Source organism: Durio zibethinus, chromosome 28, assembly GCF_047325235.1.
Source record: "Durio zibethinus cultivar Kanyao isolate XHJ-2024 chromosome 28, ASM4732523v1, whole genome shotgun sequence".
In the NCBI taxonomy this organism is placed as follows: Eukaryota; Viridiplantae; Streptophyta; class Magnoliopsida; order Malvales; family Malvaceae; genus Durio; species Durio zibethinus.
In genome coordinates, this window is record NC_143189.1 from 11221795 (window position 1) to 11244577 (window position 22783).

General features: G+C 28.8%; 1 protein-coding gene and 1 pseudogene across 1 annotated transcript; both read right to left on the bottom strand.

The window, feature by feature from the left end:
- Window positions 1–6768: 6768 nt before the first annotated feature.
- Window positions 6769–10012, bottom strand: LOC149510757 (putative disease resistance protein At5g63020 pseudogene; annotated as a pseudogene).
- Window positions 10013–14798: 4786 nt separating this feature from the next.
- Window positions 14799–19647, bottom strand: LOC149510758 (uncharacterized). The gene is made up of 8 exons (XM_089757081.1): window positions 19611–19647; window positions 16564–16643; window positions 16125–16184; window positions 15740–15982; window positions 15611–15671; window positions 15242–15312; window positions 15023–15068; window positions 14799–14947 (listed from the first exon to the last, which is right to left on the bottom strand). The coding sequence occupies exons 1-8, from the start codon at window positions 19645–19647 to the stop codon at window positions 14868–14870; spliced, it is 678 nt and encodes a 225-aa protein (XP_089613207.1). The 3' UTR covers window positions 14799–14867.
- Window positions 19648–22783: the final 3136 nt, after the last annotated feature.

Below are 22783 nucleotides of genomic sequence, written 5' to 3' on the forward strand. Positions count from 1 at the left end.
ATTTTGATAACTTTTTATATATTTTGATAACATTTGTTAGAAGTTTGATCACTTTTCATAAAATTTTGGTATCTTTTATGCAATTTTGTTAACTTTTAATATTTAATAACTTATTATATAATTTTGGTAACAATTGATATAATTTTAATATTTTTTTAATAAAATTTTGTTAATTTTTTGATGTAATTTTGATAACCTTTATGATATACTTTGGTTAAATACTCAATTTGAAAGATGAAACGTTTATATGATTACTCAATTTAGAATTAAATATTTTATTTTATATGAATAAAAATTAAATGCTATCGACTTAAAAGTTCTAGTATTTTTTTCACAATTATTAAATTTTCAATTATTCAATATTAATCTACAAAAAAAGAAAAAAATCACCACTCCATACTATAATACTCATGAAATTCAAAACCCAAAACTAAACTATATAAATTTTTGTTCGTCTAGAAATTTTGAATTAAAACATGTATGAAAGAGACAAAAAACTGAAACCAATGATCTAACGTCATCCCAATTATAGAGCTCAAGGATCATAAACCCCTTGAAAAATCATCAAATCCAAGGAATATCCCATGATCCGAAGTGTAATTACCTGAACCCATCGTCAAAAGATCTAGAAACGACCCGTCTTTAGGCAATTCACTGTTCAACTGTACTGTTCCGTCTAAAATCAAGCGTGATGGGGACTCCACTTGAAACCCAATGGTGGATTGCTCCGAATGGGTCCTGGGAGGCTCTGAGTTTGCAAACTAGGCAACAACTGCTTGGATTTCGAACATACACTTCCCCCATTTTCACTTTCGAACACCCTTGAATTGCAAATTGCTTTTCTCAGCTGCAGGTTTCTCGCTTATGTGTTTCACTATATTCTTTTCCTTTTCAAATATCTAGGATTGTCTTGAGTTCTCTTTCTCGGTTCTGTCTTTAAACTTATTAGGCACACCTCATAACCCTCACCTCCCCTTGATTCATTTCTTCGAGACACCTTTTCCATCTCCAACTTCTTAATTATAAAATTACAAAAAGAGATTCATTGATTAGGTGTTTGTTAATCTGGTTTTCTTCCAAATTTTCAAATTTGGCAAAGATTGATCATGCACAACCTTTTAACGGCTCAACAAGACAAGGTTTAAAATTTCTAGTTTTTTTATATTGTAAATAAAGGAGTTACAGCTAAAGAGAGAAAGTAAACACTAAGAGAAAGTAGTTGAATAGAGAAAAAATTGAATGAAATAATAAAAAAAAAGGATAGCCCTTTGCAAGAACAGAACAATGGGAGGCTTTGTAGAGAAACAAGAGTTGAAAGGAGAAAATTTTGAAGTTAAGATAGAAAGAAAAAAATTTGGAAAGAAAGAAGAAAGAAAAGTTGTTGTGTTCTTATAAAACTGATGTTTTTATTATCTTTTAATTTTTTTGGGGTTTTAGGGAATAAATTAGTATAATACACAACTAAACAATGCAATTAAACCACATGGAGAAGACACGCACAATTTGTCTTCTAAATATATCCTTAATTGTAAACGTTCAATAATGTTTAATCCTTATTTATATTCTTAATTGTAATCGTTTAATTTTAAATTAAGTAACCATGCAAACGTTTAATCTTAAATTGAGTATTTAATCTATTTTTTTTATAATTATTGATAAAATTTGCGCCATCATATATTAAATATTGGATTTTTGCAATAAAGTGTAGGCTTCATGTTAGTATAAGATAATTTCCTTTTTTATAAAGTAACATTATTGCTTCATTTAAATTTAGATTTTCTTTACTAATTTTTTATTAAATAAGCTCATGGTAGATTTATCCTAGCCTCTTAAGATAAAAGTTCTAGTTTCGTTTTTAGTAGTAACCAAGGTTCAATACCTGACAACTTTGAATATAAAAAAATTATCAAATATTGACAATTAAGTTATTATTATGTTATCAATGATTTACTACTAAGTTATTAATAATTTATTACTAAAATAACATTAATTTACAACTAATTCATAAATGATTTATCACTAAATTATAAAATGATTTACCATTAAATTATCGATAATTTATCACTAAATTACTAAAATTTTATTATAAAGTTATAATTGATTTACTACTAAGTTATCGATTATTTATTACAAACTTATCAATTATTAACTAATTTATTGCTAAATTATCTCTAATTTACAACTAAATTATCACTAATTTATAACTATGTTATTAGTGATTTATTACTAAATCCCCAATGATTTACTATTATACTATTATGCATTTATTACATGTTATCATTGATTTAATACGTAGTTTTCGATTATTTACTATGAAATTATTATAATTTATTATTAAATTAATCATGATTCACCATCAAGTTATCACTTATTTATATTAAATTATCCATGATTTACTATAATATAACTAGTGGTTAACTATTAAGTTATAGATTATTCAAAAAAAAATTAAGTTATCGATAATTTACTACTAAGTTATATTGATTTACTTTCAAGTTTTTAATAATTAACTACTTAATTATTATTGATACTGTTAAGTTATTTATGATTTAATACTAAATTTATCATTGGGATAATGTTACAAATGACTCTTGAATTATAGTGAAATGTTCAATATGGTATTTAAATTTTAAAAATCTTTAATGTGATACCTAAACTATGAATTTATTAATTAATATGGTACTTATCCCTAACGTAATTAGTTTCAAATGATGATACATGGCATACAAGCAACTTTCCAAGTACTGCATTAGTTAATAATTTTATAGTTCAGGTATCACATTATATATTTCACTATAGTTTAAGAGCCATTCATAACATTAACCCTTTATCAATTAATTACTATTAAAGCAAAATTAATTTACTGTTAAGTTATCATTGATTTATTATTAAGATATATATGATTAACTACTAAGTTACTATTTATTTTTTATTAACATATCCTTGATTTATTAATATGCTACTATATATTTACAATTATGAAATATGGAATTTAAAAAGTTAGTAACAATATATAAGATAATTTTATTTTTATACGATAATATTATTATTTTATTCAAATTTAAAAATTTTTTTACTAAATTTTTTATTGAATAGATTTGTGATAGGTTTATTCTAACCCCTAAGATGAAAGTTTTTTATTCGTTTCCGCCATGAACTAGGTTCAATCCCTAATAATAAAAAAAATTATCAATGATTACTAATTAAATTATTATTTATTTATTATTATGTTATTAATCATTTATTACTAAGCTACCAATAATTTACTACTAAATTATCAATAATTTATTACATATTTATAAATGATTTATCCTTAAATTATGAATTATTTATCACTAAGTTACGGATAATTTATTATAAAGTTATAACTTTTTTATTATTAATTTATGAATGACTTATTATAAAATTATCAATGATTAACTAATTTACTGCTATATTGTTACTCATTTGTAGTTAAGTTGTTCATAATTTATTACTACGTTATTGGTGATTTACTACTAAATTATCAATGATTTATTATTATATTATTATATATTTACTATTATGTCATAATTGATTTACAATTTAATTTTCGATTATATACTACAAAATTATTATTAATTTAGTATTAAATTATCCATGTTTCATTACCAAGTTATCATTAATTTATATTACATTATCCAAATTTACTATTAATTTATCATTGATTAACAATTAAGTTATTGATGATTTACTATTAAATTATATTAATTTACTTTTAACGTAATGAGTAACTATTAAATTATCAATTATTTAATATTAAGTTATTATTCACAATATAAAAAAAGTTATTTATAATTCACTACTATTAATTAATTACTATTAAAATAAAATTGATTTATTATTAAATTATCACTAGTTTACTATTAAGTTATTTTTAATTTATTATTAAGTTATCAATGATTAACTATTAAGTTGTCACTTATTTTTCATTAAATTATTCTTGATTTACTACTCTCTTGTTATGCATTTACAATTATATTACAATTAATTTATTACTAAATTATTATGCATTTACTATTATATTATTATTGATTTATTACTAAGTTATCAATTATTGACTATTAAATTATTATTCATATATTGATTTATGCATGATTTACTATTAAGTTATTATTGATTAATTATTAAGTTATCAATAATTACTACTGAGTTATACTGATTACTTTTAGCTTTCATTGATTAATTACCAAATTAGCAATCATATACTATTATGTTGTCATTAATTTGCATACATTCAAAAAGAAAGCAACTGCAATGAATGCTAAATGATGTAATTTATAAGATAGAGAAAGAAGTAAGAAAATGTTTAAATGTAGATGACTTGAAAAACAATAAGTAAATGCTCTTAATTTGCTATTTGTAGTTTAGCATATAATAATAAGTTAAAATTATAACTTTTTATACTAATGTAAGTATCAAAGCAAAGTTAAATTAATGTATAATATATATTAAGTTAATATTTTTAAAATATTCTTTAAATTTTTTAATTCATTGTAAAATAGTACATATTAAGATAAGTTTTGTTGATAATTTGGTTGAATGATTTTGTTATATATTTTTATACTTGTTAGCGAAGTACAATTTCTTATAAAAGATTGAAAAAATTGAAGTATTATGCCAACAATGAAAATAATAAACTTTTCCTTATGTTTCTATCTTTAAGTATATAATTTTAGGTAAAATTTAATTATGTAAAAGCAATGAGAAAAAATTTACTAAATAAAATTTATAAAAAATAAATAGATAATAAATTTAAAAAATATTAAGTTTATAATAATTACTGTCACATTCTCTTTCAAAAATTTCTTTTATTAAATGAAAAGATAGTATATTTCTAATTGTTATTTCATTTTTATTACTACCATTCAAAATGCATTTTTCTTTTTATATATTTTGATGTCAACCAACTTTTTCATTTGAAAAGAATAAAGATTATAAGGGGTCATAACGACTCAAATAATATTTAACTGTATGTTATATTCCTAAATAAGTTTGAACTATAATATCTATTTCAAATGAAATGTTTAAATTGTTTCCTTCAATCTATATCACAGCAACTTGATTAACAAGACTTGGGCATAAGAATTTCAAAATCCTTAAAAGAAGATATATCATTTAATCTTTGCACAATTTGGGTATATGAATTTCCTTCTAGAATTATCATTAATAGTTCCATAACTTTTGCACTTAAATTATTTTTTCATTCTATTTTGAAATTTAATACCAGTGTCATAAAAGTATAATTAAAAATAATATGAATTAATTAACTCAAACTTGAAATAATTCAAGACTCATATTGAGTATACATAAAATTTTTACACTTTTTGAATTTTAATATAATTAAAAATAATATAATACACATAATTATAAAAATAAACAAATTTCACTTGATTGAATTGATTTTAAACAATCAAAACCTTAGTGGTTATTTAAAATATGAAATCACTGAACCCAAAATTTGAATTGACATAGCAATACAATCAAAATCCAACAATTTTTATTTTATTTGAATTTAAGTTGATTTTAAATCCGGCTTTTTAAAGAACGAAAAGTTTGCATCAATTATTATGTCAAATTTATTCAAGTGATAAGTGAATAATTAAGTATACAATGAATAGAAGCAAATAAAACTTAACTCAACCTAATTGATATTGATTCTAAAATTAAAACTCAACTTGAAATTATGAGTAGTCAAAATTCAAAATAATTGAAATACTAGATACACAATTAAATAAAAATTTATCGAAAGAATTTTCTTAATTAATGCTTTTAAATCACATTTAAGTTTAGTTAAATTATAATGTATAATAATATTTTTATATTAAATGTAATAGTGATAATTAATTTGTTGAATTTCAATACTTTTGAATAAATATTACCCAACATAGTAACCTTAAAAATTTTTATATAATCAGGAACATTCTTTAACTTATATAATGAAAAGAAAAATGAAAGCTATACAATGTTTTTCCTAAAAAACGAATTTTATATTGATCCTAAAAAAATTTGAAATCATTAAAATTATATATTTTTCATTGAAACATCATATAGCACTAACCTTATTGATATGAATAAGATAGAACTATGTATAATCAGTCAAATTTTTCTCTCATGTTTTTGCTTTGGAAAATCTTTTATTGGTGCTTCCATCAATTAAATGTAATTCTACATTCTACCAATTAAAAACATAAAATTTCTTTTATTTAAAAATTTTATTATACATAAATTTTGATTATATAAAAATATCACAATACATAATTTTAAAAATTACAATGAAATAAAAAAGATTTAATTAATTTCTCTTTTGAATTATTTCAAGTGACTAAAAAGATTCAATTATATTATTTATGATCAAATTATCAACTCATAAAATATACAAATAATAAAATTATTAACATACATATATAGTTAGCAAATCAACTAAAATAAAAACCTGAAAGGAAAAAAATTAGGGATAAAAACAAATATGCTTTAATGATTTAGGAGTCTAATAATGAAAAGAAACTACATTTAAATTAAAATTTTAAGCAGTTTAATTTCACAAAAAATCTATTTTTAATTTTAGTTGATTTAAATTAAATTTAAATAAATTAATAAAAATTATATATTTAAAAATAAATTTGTTAATTTAAAGATTTATAAAAGTATTTAAGTCAATCACTTTTAACAAAATTAAAATTCACTCTTTTATACATAGATAATAGTTTATAATTAAAGAAAGACGAGAAGAATATAAATAATTACTGCACGGGTTTAAATCAAGAAAAAGTTGGTAGCATAACATGTTAGCTGACCATAAATAAAATCAAACAAATTGAGATATTTAGGTTGAAGCTAAAATTATTTACTCAGCATTAAAATGCAGCCTATATTTAAATCCATATAAGCAAAAGATTCACCATTAACTTAGTCAATTTAATGAACATCATACAAATGAGAAGATCATCCACGATTTTAGAACACACCGCAACAGCTTCAAACACAACAATTATAACAGAGACTAAAGGTAAAAGTAATATGTTTACTTTGCACTTTCAGTCAAAAGACGTAAAGTAGGGAAGAAAATCGTTTAGAGCTCATTCATCCTCCCATTGAAGCTGTTTCCACCATTCTTCCTCACCGTCAATGCTGATTTTGTTTTCCTTTGCACTGCTGGAGTTGAGTGGAAGTCTTTTCAGCTTTGGGCATCCACGAACCAAAATTTCTTTCAAACATGAGAAGGGAAGTGTATCCCAGTAAATGCTCTTCAACTCTGGCAACTGCTCTAACGAAAGAGACTCGAGTTTTCCAAATAGGTTTAAAGTTTCTACTAGCTCAGCCACTTGACCCAATTTTCTCTCATTGATTATTTCTTCCATATTGTAGCACAACAACACAATAAGACGCCTCAGGTTTGGAGCTAGAATTAGCCATGTTATGTCCTTCAATTTTGAACAATCGACTATAAATACATAGCGAAGGCTTTGGAAGCAATGTTTGCCTGCAATCAGAGAGGTTTGAATGTGGCTCTGTGTTTTTATCATTCTGCCTTCCCCTTCCCACTCCATCTCCACTTCTTCCAAACTTTCACACTTCCGAAGGTGTAGAGATTCTAGACTCTTCATATTCGCTGAAGATAAAATATTCAATCGCTTCGAGTCCTTTAACAATTGAAGCTGAATATCTAAAGTGCAGCTGCATAACCTTTCAGAACTCAAAAGTCTATCGAGACCCAAAGCACTTGTTATATTGACAGTCAACACATTCAAATGGTTCAAGCACTTCAATTCTTCCTCCAAACAGTCACTATTATCTTCCACTTCCTGGCCCAAAGAATAATCACAGCCAAACATTCTCAATACTTGCAACTTTGAAAAAGTAGATATCAACTGTCTTGGAATTCTTATGGTAGACTCACAGTATTCCAAATTCAAGCATTTAAGCTTTTCTAAAGCCTTCAAACCAATTGGTAGCTGTCTTATCCTTGTACGGGAGAGATCGAGACATTCCAGAGACACCAATTTCGAAATTCCCACTGGCAATTCTTCTAGACCACTATTGCCTGACAAGTTTAGAACTTTTAAGCCGCACATAAATTGGAAGAAGTCATTATTGATCACCTTCAACTGATTATTGTTAAGAAACAGAGTTTGGAGATCAGGACAGTTAGGTGCTTGTACTATATTTTCAATCCTGTTCTTCATCAATGACATCCTGCGTATACTTCCCCAATTCTGAACTTCTGGTAACTTAGTTAATTGATAACCTGCCTGCACAAAAAACCTCCACTTTTCTTCTTCACATTCACATGCTATCCACAAACTCATGTCACGAATCACATCATGCATCTTTATGCAAAATTCATTTATTTCTTCCAATAAACATGCATGAAGAAGAGAACCAATCATTTGGTGGCCTTGGTTTCGAGCTAGACTTGTATTCCCATGTCCATCCAAAAACCCCTCTCCTATCCAGAAATCTATAAGCTCATCTTTATTAATTGGGTAATCCTCTGAGAACAAACTACAGTACAAGCGGCAAGTTCGAAACATGTCATTGGGAAGAGAATCAAAACTGAATTTTAGAAGTGGATATACCTCTTCACCCATGTCTGGAAAAACAGAGGCAGATGATCTCCGACACACTTCAATTGCATCTTTCCATTCTTCAACTTTCTTCTTACAAGCCATGGCACGAGCAATGGTGACAAGTGCGAGAGGTAGGCCTCCACATTCTTTGGCCAATTCAAGAGCCAACTCACGAATACATGGATTACTATCAAGTGTTTCTTGACCAACTTTTTCTTGAAATAATTCCCAAGCTTTTTCTTCAGGCAAACACCGCACTTCAATCTTCTTTTGAGCTTCCATTTGGCCACAAACCTTGATAGAACGAGTTGTAAAAACTAGTTTGGAACCATTTTTTTGAGTTGGGAGAGGTATCCCAACCTTATATAGATCAACTCGCTCCCATATATCATCTAACAATATGACAAATTTCTTTTTCTTTAAAACCCTGAAGATGTTTAGAGCTTTTTCCTCTGGAGTTTTGTCCTGCCATGTTCCATCAGCTATTCCCACCCTTTTAGCAATGTCATCTTGGACCTTTCCGATATAAAACCCTTTAGATACTTCAATCCAAATAACTACATCAAATCGATTTGGGGGTTCACAGAACTTGTTGTTGATTTTGTTCAGGAGGGTTGTCTTGCCAACCCCTCCCATGCCATACAGGCCAACAATTCCCACTTGTTCAGCTTCAAGGATGCTCCAAGCCTTATCGAATGTGGATTCCAAACCAACAGTATGCTCAGTAGGTCGTTCAGTTACTAGAGGTGTTGGTTCCTCCTCAGCCACCTTGTCAAAAACTCCCTTGCTCTTATGATCTACAACATCTCAGAGCATTTTGGTAATTTGCTTCCCAAACTTCAGGTTGGACTTGGGACTCATAGAAAAACAACCTCCTACACATAATTTCTTAATTTCCTGAGGACTTTGCTCAATCAACAAATGAGCTCCATTAATCAAAGTTTCTGCCCTCGAAAGCCAGCCTTGAACTTGGTCTAGCCGCTTCAGCTGTTGTTGATCTTCAGCTATTTTCACTCTTCTGATCACATCATTCCTTAGATCCGTCAATTCTGCTAGTGCAATTTTTAAAGCTTCTACGTTTTCTTCAAGCTTGCATACAAACTGTGCTTGTCCGGTAACACAATCACAGCAGCGGGTAATGACAGTGTCGCATGAAGCTGAGATCGAGAAGATGTTACCCATAGTTAGGCTTTGGTTTTAAAGGGGGAGTTGAACAATTTCTGGAAAGGAGAAAAAGGAACGAAATCAAAGATGCTTTTTGGAATATCAAGCCAAAGGATGAAAAAATGAAAGAAAGATATGCAGAAGTGCACAGAAGGCAGAGAATATCTCCTGGAAGTTTTTTTTTGTTTGCTAATTCTAACTTAACCAAGGGTGTTGGGAGTAGTTGCTGTGGGATTACTACTATTTGCCACTTTCTACTTGTTTACTCCATTAAAAATATTCTGTTTGCTAATCGATTTAACTGGTAATTATACCACAACCTACAGAGAAAAACACATCAGACAATTTACATGTAATGATATGATTTTTTTTTTTTTAATTTTGGTAGGATCAAATAATAATTATGTTAAATTGGTTCTTGTAACAATCATGCGTGTATGTTTTCCGAGCAAAAGATGGCCTTGGGGCCGGGGTGGCTTTTGGCATCTACCATTCGGCAGAGGCGGTCAAGAGGAAGTTGCACATCAAAACAATGCATTATACTTAGTGACAAATTAGTCAATAATGACTTTAAAAAATTAATTTAGCGGGGTGGGTTTTCTGTTGTGTGGAATATGCACAAACTTGGTCCAATTCGGCGTGCACATCGGCGACTAAATAAACCAAATCACTTTCCTTTAAGAACATTGGTTAAAATTTTTAACTTTTTCACTGGACCTAAAGAAGAATAATTAGACATAATTGAAATATCATATGTGGAAAAATAGTCAGTCATTTCGAAGAAGAAAAATAGAAAGAATGAGTTTTTAAAATCTTAAAGTTTCAAATTTAAGTTTTATTGTATTTGAATTTAGTTTATTTTATGTTAATTTATTTATTTAATAATTTTCTTATAAACGAATGAAATATGTGATTTTTGAAATTATTTGATTATAATTGAAAATTTTAATTGTAATTACATTCAATAAAAAAAGATGGTTCCTCCGAATACTAAATTTATCAACCTTGGTTATGGAAACTTTGTTTTGATAATTGAAGCATAGTAAGGGTGTTTTGATCCATGTCCACATAATTAATCTCTCATAGAGAGATAAAATTGGCCCAATAATTCTTTGATTTGGGAAAAAAATTTAACAGATTCTACGTTTTTTGTACGAAGGAAAGGAATTCAGTATGAGAAGAGGTTCCAGGGTCTTTGTCCAGAATTGGATGTTGAGGCTGCCATTGAAGCATCACTGAAAACCTTCATTTTGTAGTTTCAAAACATACATTATTTGTGTAAAAGGTGCGAATTAAATTGAATTTTCCATGTTAGAAAATTCATGGAATTCAATTTCGAAGGCAGCTAAGCACCTGTACTGATTGAAATAGGGTGAGAAGAGGAGGTGTTTTGATTGGAGCTGGGAGCTGTCTATCCTTGACAAAAGCAAAAATTGGACGCATAGCATATGCTTGTTAGGCAAAGGACTTTTAAAGGGGAAAAAACAACTTATGAGAAAAGGCCATGTAGCTCCAAGATTTATAAGACTCTTGAAATTTTCTTTGCTGTTTACTATAAAGCCAAAAATTTTCAATAAGAAAAAAAAAGAAGGAATTTCATTAAATTTTTTATAATATCAATAAAATGTTTGAATATTTTTGGAGTTACCAATATTTTACATTGCATAGGCGGAATTGTTGTTTATAAGTTTAAATTGTGAATAAATTCAATATATTCAACTTAAAAAAAAAAAAACCTTTTTGACATGTTCTTTCTTCTTTTCCTCCATTTTTCTTGATAATTAATTCCTAAAGCTTCATTGACATATTCACCCTTTTAGATAGCAATTGTGTGTTCCATTAAGCGGTTGGGTTGTATTCTATATAAGATTTTTATTTTTTGTCAAATGTGCGTTCTACAGATATTAAAACGGTGTACAATCCATTAAAATAATAATAAATTTCATTTTTATAAATAATATCAATAAGTCTTGGGAGCATTTGATGTGGGAATTACTAGTATTTGCAATTTTCCACTAGTTTTTTCCATTAAAAATATTTAGTTTGCTAATCAATTTAACTGGTAATTATACCACAACCTACACAGAAAAACATATCAGACAATTACTAGTAGATATAATCATATGATTATGTTTTTTCTCAATAAAAATTATAGGATCAAATAATAATTAAGTTAAATTAAATTAAAGTTGGTTTCTTGTCACAATCATGCATGTATTTTTCTCAGCAAAAGATGTCTTTTGGGGCTGAGAAAGCTTTCCTTATGGCATTTTATATTGGCCAGAGGAAGTGAAGAGGAAGGTGCACAATAAAACAAAATAGTTTATATTTAATGTATTATTAACGTATAAATTTTATATAATATTAATAAATTAAATGATATCATCTCATTAATGCATAAATATTAATTCTTAAAATATATATAAAAAAATTAATATTTAAAAAAAAAAACTTACTCATTAATAAGGTAGTATCATCTATTTCTCTTCATTAATGAGATGGTAGCATCATATTCATTGATAGTATATAAAATTTATACACTAACAATACATAACAATAAATTTTTATACTTTCATGGGCAAATATTTTGGGCATCAGTTAGTCAATAATGAGCTTAAAAGATTAATTATGTGGGGTTGGTTTTTCTGTCGTGGTTCAATTTGACGTGCACATCTACGACTAATTAAACCAAATCACTTTCCTAAAACAACATTGCTTAATTTTATTTTTTATAATGAAGACTAATTAGATGTCAATTGCAATATTTTTCATTGACAAATGGTTAGTCATTCTTTGGCCAATCAAATCTTATCTCAATACTAAGGGTCCGTCTGAAATCAAATAGGAGTCAAGTGAAGATTTTTTTTATGAAAATTATGCTAAACGTATCATGATTGCATTTGGTAAACAATATTAGTGCAATTGGAGAGTTTCAATGCGTTATATCCCTTTTTTTTTTTCGCTGCCCATGAAAAATTCTCCTCACCACCGCAACATCCTTTTCTATAATGCCCTTACTTCTTTTCTTTTTATCTTTTTTACCCCTTAAACAATAGTGAAGGAACAAAAATGATAATTCTAACAAATTCATCAACCACATGAAAATTTTATTTTCATCAAGTTATTTATTTTTGTAAAATATAAATGATAATAAAAACAAAACCAATGAATTTAAATAGAGTATATCTATATCGTATTTTTATCAAGTCAAACATATGTAAAACATAAAAAATTGCAGTATCAAATTTGTATCAGCGCCCGATAGAAAAAAAATTTTTTTTTATCAAATCCATATATAATTTTTACTAAAATTTCAAATTATTTTGTTTTTATATTTTTTTCATATTATTTTTATTTCATAGTTAAATTATCAAATCTAAATTTAAGCTTAGCAACAATGTTTTGATTGGTCTACAAATGACTAAGCTCTCATAGAGAGATGCCATCGAAAGACATAGTAGTCAAGCATATAAACATTTCTATTTTCTAAATCTGAGAATTAACCCAAATGATTCAGTCTCCTTAAACAAGATAAGATCATAAGGTAAAAATATTAATGATATTATATCATGATTAAAATAAAATTTCAGACAAAAAAAAGTTATTCTCATTAATTATAAAAGAAATAAAACCAAATCCAAATTATCTAAAGGTTCAGGAACATGAAGCAATAGTAAAAGTTTTCAAAACCAGGAAATTAAAGATGAATTAAGTGCATTGGTTATGCATAATTACATACAATAAAGTATGTAGATTCATATCATTTTGAAAGAATATATATTCAAGGTAATTCATCAAGTTACTAAGAAAAATTCATATGAACTTGAAACAGAATTCTTCTAAATCGAAGAATATAAAGACCTTGTACATTTTAAAATATAGAGTTAAAAAAGTAAAATTATGATTTAAGTTTTTTATTAAAATAATAAGAATCATATGACTCATATTTTTTAATGATACTTGTTTAAAGAACAAGTTGCACATAAATCTATACAACAAGGTTTGTTATGAAATCCAATTTTAATGCTTTGTGGAAACAAATGAAATTCAAGGAATAGCATTCTCGAAAGAAATTATAAATGATTAATTATTTTACAATTATGGTTAATAATATATATATATATATTTGTGTGTGTGTGTGTTAACGGCTTAATTTTTTTTTTGCAAACCAATAAATTACAAAAGAAACTTAATAGAAAATAAAAGTTCATATAATTCTAGACAAACACTGAAGCTAAGTATTATTTAGAGAATTTACACAAATATAAAATGATTGTCTTGATATATTTACACCGTAAAAAGAATTAATTACTACCGAAAAAAAAACTTATAGCATTGATGTTAATTCAGCAAAGGAAATGAAATTCACATGTTTATAAAATGATGAATTAGACAAAAGGATGTGGATGGAATAACCTTTTTCAAGAGAAGATTATAAAAGCAAGTAAATTAGTTAAGTTCTTAATTAAACTTAATAAACTCCTAAAAAACTTAAAAATTTGATGAGTTAATTTTGACTTATAATATCATATAATGAATTATACAATTAAATATATTTATAATAAGTTCAAAAAATAAGTTAAAAAAATTATCATCATTTAACTATATAAAGATTATATGTTTAGTATGGATCAAGAATAAGTTTAAAATATAAAATTCTTGTTTAATAATTTTTTACTATGAAAAATAAAGTATTGTAAAAGTAATTCTAAAAATAAAAGTTTATATAAAATTGACAAGTGAAAATTTTCAATTTTACTTTACTAGAAAAATTCTAAAAAAAAATTATAATTATACAATGATACAACATTATGTGATAAAGAAATATTGATTGCACAATCAAATATGTAATAGCAAATGAATGCGTGATGTATATTAATACATACAAAAAATGAAACATTACTTTTGTGATAAATAATTTTTACAATTATTAAATTCATCGATTACATGAAAATTTTATTTTGATCAAGCTATTTATTTATTTTTTTTAAATAAATCCTCCTGTACCACTGGAGGAATGCTAGAGCTAGCTAGAGGCATGTGGCATTGATTCTATTAAAAGCTTACAACTGTGACAAACTATTAAGCACCATGTTGGGATAGCAATCAAATTAACTAAATCATCTTCTGGAGCTTCTTTATGCCCGGAAAAGAAGGGAGTAGTGCGAAAAGAGCATCACCATATCCTGCGGGATCTGTCACGTAAGCATAACATGCAAGAATAGATGACGAGGTGAGACTGAAATGGACTGAAAAGTGACAACACATACCACCATCCTCTCTTAGAACTTTTATGACCTCCGCGGACACATTCGACTGGTGAAAGAATGATCAGAATTAGAAACAAAACCCAGATTCATTGATCATATAAACATAAACATGCATGAAAAGTAAGCAGCAAGACACGTAGAGTGAAATCAACCCCTCATTTCCATCAGTCAACATACAAAAGTAAACACATGGTAATCCCAACAAGTCAAGATTTATACTTCAGTTGGAATTTCACCACCTAGTTGTTCAATGTAGCAAAGCACCTGTCCCTCCTTCACTATTTGCCTTTGTCGCAAAAAAAAACTCAGAATTTCTCAACAGAACCTCTAACATATGGAAACGAAGCCACACTTGAGAGTACAAGGGAACCAATGATGGCTTCCAAATCAATGGTTTCATCTATGTTTTATCTCCTCAAGACAACACATTGGAAAATAAAAGGATCAAAAACAGTAAATCCATTTTGAATGCTATGGCCAAATGAGAAAAAAACACTATCTCTTTCTGATAATGTAATCAAAGCAATCTATTATTTGGGCCCCTAAAATAAACAAATACTCTTACCAAAATCCATTGAAGTATTACCGCTTTACACGATGGTGGAGCACGCTTCCCCTTTATGGTTCGTGATCTCCTGAAGAAACCAACCTGCTCAATTTATCATCTTATTTCTATGAGTTCAAAGCAAGAGAAGAATTTAAATTTCATATTCTCACTTTCGGAGACTGAAGTATCACCAAGCCTTCATCTGCAGCTTTAGCAAGTAAGGATTGGATTCTCCCTGAAGAAGATAGTGATTTGGTGACAGCTAAAGAAGGTGAAGAAACAGCCCCATTTGAGTCAGTTGCTTCAACAGTTCTATTGGTGCTGACACTGACAGGAGGAGGACTTGGGGTCGCAGGTGGATGTTCACTTTTTCCCGCCAAGTCCCTCACTATGTATAGCCGAAATCCACCTAGCTAACAAATGGAGACAGAACAGAAAGCCACTCAAAACCACAATATCTGTAATTGCTTTGGATACGAAACAGAAACAATTCAAGTAGAAAAGCCATTAACATTATCTTGCTATTTGAGGCACAAGAAATTAAAACCTGCTTACTTTTAGTTCAAACTCTGCAATTGAAGTTGCATTGCATATATCTCTGACCAGAGATTCCACCTGCAGTTAGAAATTGTAAACTACCAGCTTCTAAAATATAAGCTAAAGGTAAGATTTTTCATTCATTTTTGAAAGAAGTCCCTATGCAGGCAATATTCACATATTTATTCCAATTTCTAACGTTTGAATACATTAAAGAAAAAGAAGAAATCAATTACTTCATTTTCTCCAAATCCCATATATTGTTTCTTCACAGCGGCTTAAAACATCGTTGAAACTTGAAATAGCTAAGCATAGTTCACTAATTACCCAGTAAACTTCAAAGGTCTACTAGATAAAATATTTTTAATTTAAAGGTGAAAAAAAGAATGGCAATAATGATGTGGCATAACATATATGCTTGCATTAATGATTTACAAAAAGATAATTATGAACTCACCGCAGATGAATTTGGAATAAGCTCGCTGGTCAAACAAGACATTTTAGTCTCTTCAGAATCATCTGCTAAATTTGTAGTAGCTGCAAGTCAGCAACCAAAATGATGGAGACATTGCAACAAATCATGTAGTTTAGAAAACTTAAAAAGGAAAAAACAGAGATGATGGCAAAACTTCAAAACATTCAAATTTGTTGGGCTAAAAGCCTCCAATCCAATCACACCAACGGAAGCGAAATCAAACAATAAATCAAACACACAAGAGACAACAATTTAACGTGGTTCGGTCCAACTGACCTACATCCACGGATGAGAAAAAAAAGATCCACTAGTTGTAGAGAATTACAAACATACATCAAATCATCAACCTCACTCAACAATCAATACTCATAAGACACTCTCAATCTCCTCTAGTCCTATGAAGTATTCTCAACCCAAACAAACACAAACCCAAACCCTTGTGCACCCTTTCAACATAACCAAACACATACCCATATACTCCCATACATCATACCTATGTGGACCCTCTCAGTCTCCTCTAGTCCACTCACAAACAAGCATACACACCCATAAGACGTAGAACCCCGATACTCTTATGGGGTGTCTATCCCACAAAACCCTACAACTCTCTTACATCTTTTTCTCATACCTAACCCTGTAGAGACTTCACCTATTTATAACCATACAAACTTGCCCATTAAGAATCCCTCTCCTCTTAGAATTCTTCTCCTGTAAGTCAAACTTGCCTATTAAGAATCCCTTTCCTTTTAGAATTCTTCTCTTGCAAGCTTCCCACATCTCGAACTTTCAGCTCTTTCACATCTTGAATCTTCAACTCTTCTCACATTTCAAACCTTCAGCTCTGATACCACTTGTTGGAAAAAACAACACCCACGCACAGCAACCACACACACAAAATAACAAGCTCAAATCAAGAATAAGAAAACACAAATATATTTGGTTCAGCCTAACTCAAAATGGCCTACTCCAAACCTAATCCACTATCAGATAAATCTTTACAATTGTGAGACTTTTAGAATGAGAAAAGTCTCCTAAAACTCCTTACTCAAAACATAACCCAAAACCCAATTACACCCTTTAATAGCCTACTCATTTAGCTATTCTCTTGGTGTCTAACTCTCTGGGGTTACTAAACTAAAACCAAAACATCTTATTTATAAGGGTGAAACCCTTTATACTTTTACTAAACTCCTGATGTGGGATACAGGATAAACTCAAACTCACTTAACTTTCGATGTGGGATTCTGAGATTCAAGGTAAATTCCAACAAAATTTATACACTTTAATCAGTGGGGCACTTCATTTCCACGTTTGACAGTGGTTACTCTGAGATAAGACAGCAAAAAAAGTGACAAACGACTAGAAACAATCGGGAACAAGATTTGTTTTCCAATGAGTAGCATGTACATCAACCTTAAATGCATTAGGATTGAGCAGTTGAGACACAAGCTTCAATAGTTACAGCAGTTCTTTTCTTTTCCTCCTTACCTCACCCTTTATTTTTTTTTGTACTTTTTTCTCTCAAGACTTTACAGCATACTGACAGATTAGAGATTTTTATAACCTCTATAATGAAGTGAGAATGACTTTAAATTGCAGAAACATTATAGAAAATCCTTATTTCGACAAATTTGAGTGGACAATAAAACCAGAAAGAGAGCTGAATTGAATATTATCAACTTGCACCATAGGCACTGTCGTTCAATCACATTATTCACTGACGCTAGAGTGTCTGCACATTATATAACTTGGGCTGAGACTAAGGTAGAATTATCCTAAAATAAGATGGGCCTATCCTTGGTCAAAATCCACACATAAATAAGGTGAGCTGGAATAAGGAGATTGCATTCACACTAGTTGAAAAAGAAGATCATAAATATGAATGGGATTGTGGTTAGGTTCAGGAGTAAATGGGAAGATTATTTTTACATGCAAATCTCATGATTTTAGGCATGATTCTAGCAATGTAATATGAAAGTTTCCATGCTTGGAGGGATGTTCCTAGCCTATATATTTTCTTTTATTCTTTGGTAAAAAGCATAATAGAGTTTTTTTTGTCCTTAAGCAATCTTTTAGATTGTTCTTTAAGTTCTGTATCTCTTAGGTGGATTTTCTAGAGTTGTGAATTTTTATTATTATGTATCATTGATTAGAATTTTTAGGGTGGTATTTTGTATCCCTTAGTTTCTAGTATTGGTTGTGAACTTTTATCCTTTTTAATCTAATAATCATATTTTACCATTATTCAAAATCTTGTGAGTTGTCTTCTTTGTGACTTTTTTTTGTTTGCAGTTAATCTCCACATCTCAAACATTAATTTCCAACATCAAATTGGTATCAGAGCTATGGTAGGTTGTCATCATCAAGCACCAATAGAAGATGTTAAAGCCAACATCAATGTTGTAACAACTACCAATGTTGACCTAAAGAATGCCCTCATTGAAGAGATATGACAACAGATACTTCAACTACAACGTAAGCTGCATCTACAAAAAGAAAGATCGAAGATAAGGTGGCAATGAAAGAGGAACGAAAAAGGTAAAGGAGAAACTAATCCATATCGTGGAAACAACAGTGATTCTGATGACAGTACCCTATCTCACCCATGACAAGTTAGAGACTATCAATGCAAAAACTAGCTTCAACCTAGCATATCCAATCCAAAGATAGAAATACTTAAGTTCGAGGGAAAGATGCAACTTGAAGAATTTTTAGATTGGCTACATATGGTGGAACATATATTTGAATACCATGATGCCTCTGAACATTGCAAAGTGAAACTAGTGGCCATCAAACTCAAGAAGCATGCATCTTTTTAGTGGGAAAATCTAAAAAAGCAAAAAGAAAGTGATAGCAGGAGAAAAATTACAACATGAGAGAAGATGAAAAGAGAGTTAAAGAGAAAGTATCTCTCAGATAACTTTCGATAAGATTTTTCCTTAGGCTTCATAACTTGAAGCAAAGGGATATTTCGGTAGAATAATGCATTAACAAGGGAAACACATCCAAGACCAGTGTTTCTACCAAACCTTCTTCAACTCTATCCTTAAAAAAGGAAGAAGCCATTCTCATCAAACCACAATTTAGTACTATCAACACTCAAACCCAAAGAGACTTCAAGAGCCAAGGAATTAGGCATACACATTTTAAGTGTCCAAATCTCAAGATAATTACATTGGTTGAAAATGAAAAACTTGAAGATGTTGATGGAGAACCTATTAAAGTACCCTGGGATCTTAAAGTAAATGTTAAAAAGACCTATGGTGATCTTGAATCCTCACTTGTTATACAATACAACTTGAGTGATGTGTATATAGAGAAAGGAGACTAGTTGCACAAGAATAAATTTTGCATTAAAAGCACTACTCATAATAAGGTATGTGATGTTATAATTGATAGTGAAAGCTTTGAAAATGTTGTTTCTACTTTTATGATGCAGAAATTAGATCTTAAAATAATGGATCACCCCCAACTATATGAATTGTCTTAGCTATAAAAAAAGAATGAAATCATGGTTAGCAAGAGCTGTTTGGATCATTTTTCCATAGTAAAGAATTACAAGGACAAAGTATGGTGTGATGTAGCTCCGATAGATGTTTGTCGTTTACTACTCAGAAGACCTTGGCATTATGATAGGATGGTTATTTATAATGGTTACAGCAACACTTACACATTTGTGAAAGATGTATGCAAAATCATTATAAGCCCTACCAAGCCCATAGTGATATCCAAACTAACCAAAAGGTAAGGAAGTAGTTTATTTACCAAGGCCAATTACAAAAAGAAAATTAAGATGGGTGATACTATGTATGTACTGGTGTTGATTGAGAAGAATAAAGATAGTGAAGAGCCCCTTGTAGTGATACAACAATTATTGGCAGAAGTTCAAGAAGCTGTTCAGAAGGAGTTACCAGCTAGTCTACGACCATTGAGGGAAATTCAACATTGCATAAACCTTATCCCAAGAACCGTTCTACCCATTGTTGCAGCCCTTTTGAAATTGTTCTTGGTAAGAATGCAATATGTCATTAGGATTTAATTCAACTTTATACTAGTCAAAAATTTGATAGAGATGTAAAAGAAATAGCCAAAGGTATCAAAATATAATTTTGCAAAAAAATAAAAAATACAAAAGGGTAATAATCAAGCATCGAAGATATGTGAAGTTCAAATAACATGATTTGGTGTGGATTAACTTGTGAAAAGAAAGATTTCCTCTAGGAAAGTTTGGCAAATTACAACCTAAGGCAGATGGTCCATTTAGAGTTCTCTAACAAATTGGAGAGAATACCTATGAGATAGATCTTTTTGACACTTGTGGAGTATCTTCCACCTTCACTATTGCTAATTTTTCACCCCACCATGGCAAGAATACTAGTTTAAACTTGAGGACAACTCTTTTCCAACTAAAAGAGATTGATATCAGAGTGTTTGCACATTATACAACTTAGGCTAAAACTAAGGAAAACTTATCCAAAAATAAGATAAGCTTATGCTTGGTCCAAATCCACACCTTGGTCAAAATCCACATATAAATAAGGTGGGCTAGAATAGGAAAATTGCATTAACACTAGCTGAAAAATAAAATCATGAATATGAATGGGATTATGGTTAGGTTCAAGAGTAAATGAGCAGATTATGTTTACATACAAATCTCATGATTTTAGGCATGATTCTAGCAATGTAATTTGAAAGTTTTCATGCTTTGAGAGATGTTTCTAGCCTATATATTTTCTATTATTCTTTGGTAAAAGGTATAATAGAGTTTTCTTTGTCATTAAGCAATATTTAAGATTGTTTCTCAAGTTCTGCAACTCTTGGTGGATTTCCTAGAGTGATGAACTTTTATTATTCTATATCCCTGATTAAAATTCTTAAGGTGGTGTTTTTGTATCCTTTAGTTTCTAGTCTTGGTTGTGAACTTTTATTCCTTTTAATCCAATAATCATCTTTTGCCATTATTTAAATCTTTATGAGTTATCTTCTTTATGAGTTTTTCTATTTGCAATTAATTTTTACATCTTAAACATCAATTTTCGGCGTCATTCACCTCCAAAATAAATAAACTAAAACTACTTCTTTATTTATGCACTAATGCATTATGCATGTGTTGCGTGTTTATGTAGATTTCATTTGCTATACATGTGCACAACTACTGTGCATAAATAGACGTATACAGTACTTATTTACCAAACACTTACCAAAGACTTTGGAAAGATTAGTCTGTAAAGCAATTCAAGGGTAAAATTTTACTAAATCTAAAACAAGCAGAGTAACATAAAATATATGTGTTCATGAGACTGCTATAATGTGAAATGTATTTCTTCAAGAATCAACACTATTATTGAGAGCACAAAAGTTCATTATGTCAACTCTTTATATCGACATACCTTATAGCACAATTTTATTTTGTAATACACTAATTTAATAAAAATACTTCATTTATATATAATTAAATGTTATTTATATTTAAAAATTATATTTTTATAAAAATTATGTTAAATTAAAATTATTAAATTAATTTTAGGTTAAGTCAAGTTAAATGCATACTGAACATATATAGTTAGGATTGGAGTCGAACATCGTCGTAACGGTTTTGGGATTGCTAGACGTAAAGTATTTTAAAATTGAAAAAAATAAAAAAGAAGTTGCCACCAATCTTTGTTAGGGTGTGATTGGCCACCCAAAAAATTATCTTTTTAATTAAACTATAAAAGCAGGTTTAAAGTTTATCAAAAAGATAAATGTTGGTCTACGAAAATCAGGTTGGGTCTAGGAGTTGGTTACGTGTGAGGAAGGATTAGCACTCCCACAATATCCATAAATTTATACCATTTAATTATGCGCTATTTTCGGTGTTGGATAAAATGGTTTTTACTTGAAATTTAATACTAATTCCCTTCGTTTGAAAAAATATTTTTTTGCTAAAATTCTTTATTTAGAAATATTTAGAAAATCTTTAAGTTAAAAAATTATCTTAAAATTCTCCAACATCTAGGCAGAACTTAAGATGACTCTTTTCACTTGAGATTTAATATAATATCCCTTAAAATAACACTCTTTGCAAGAAATGATTATTAGTGACTCTCAAACATCTAAGCAGAGTATCGAGAATTATTCCCTTCGAATGCTATTTTTATTTTATTTTATAATATCATGATTTTAAAAGTAAGTAAATAAAAAAAAAGTTTTGTGCGAAAAA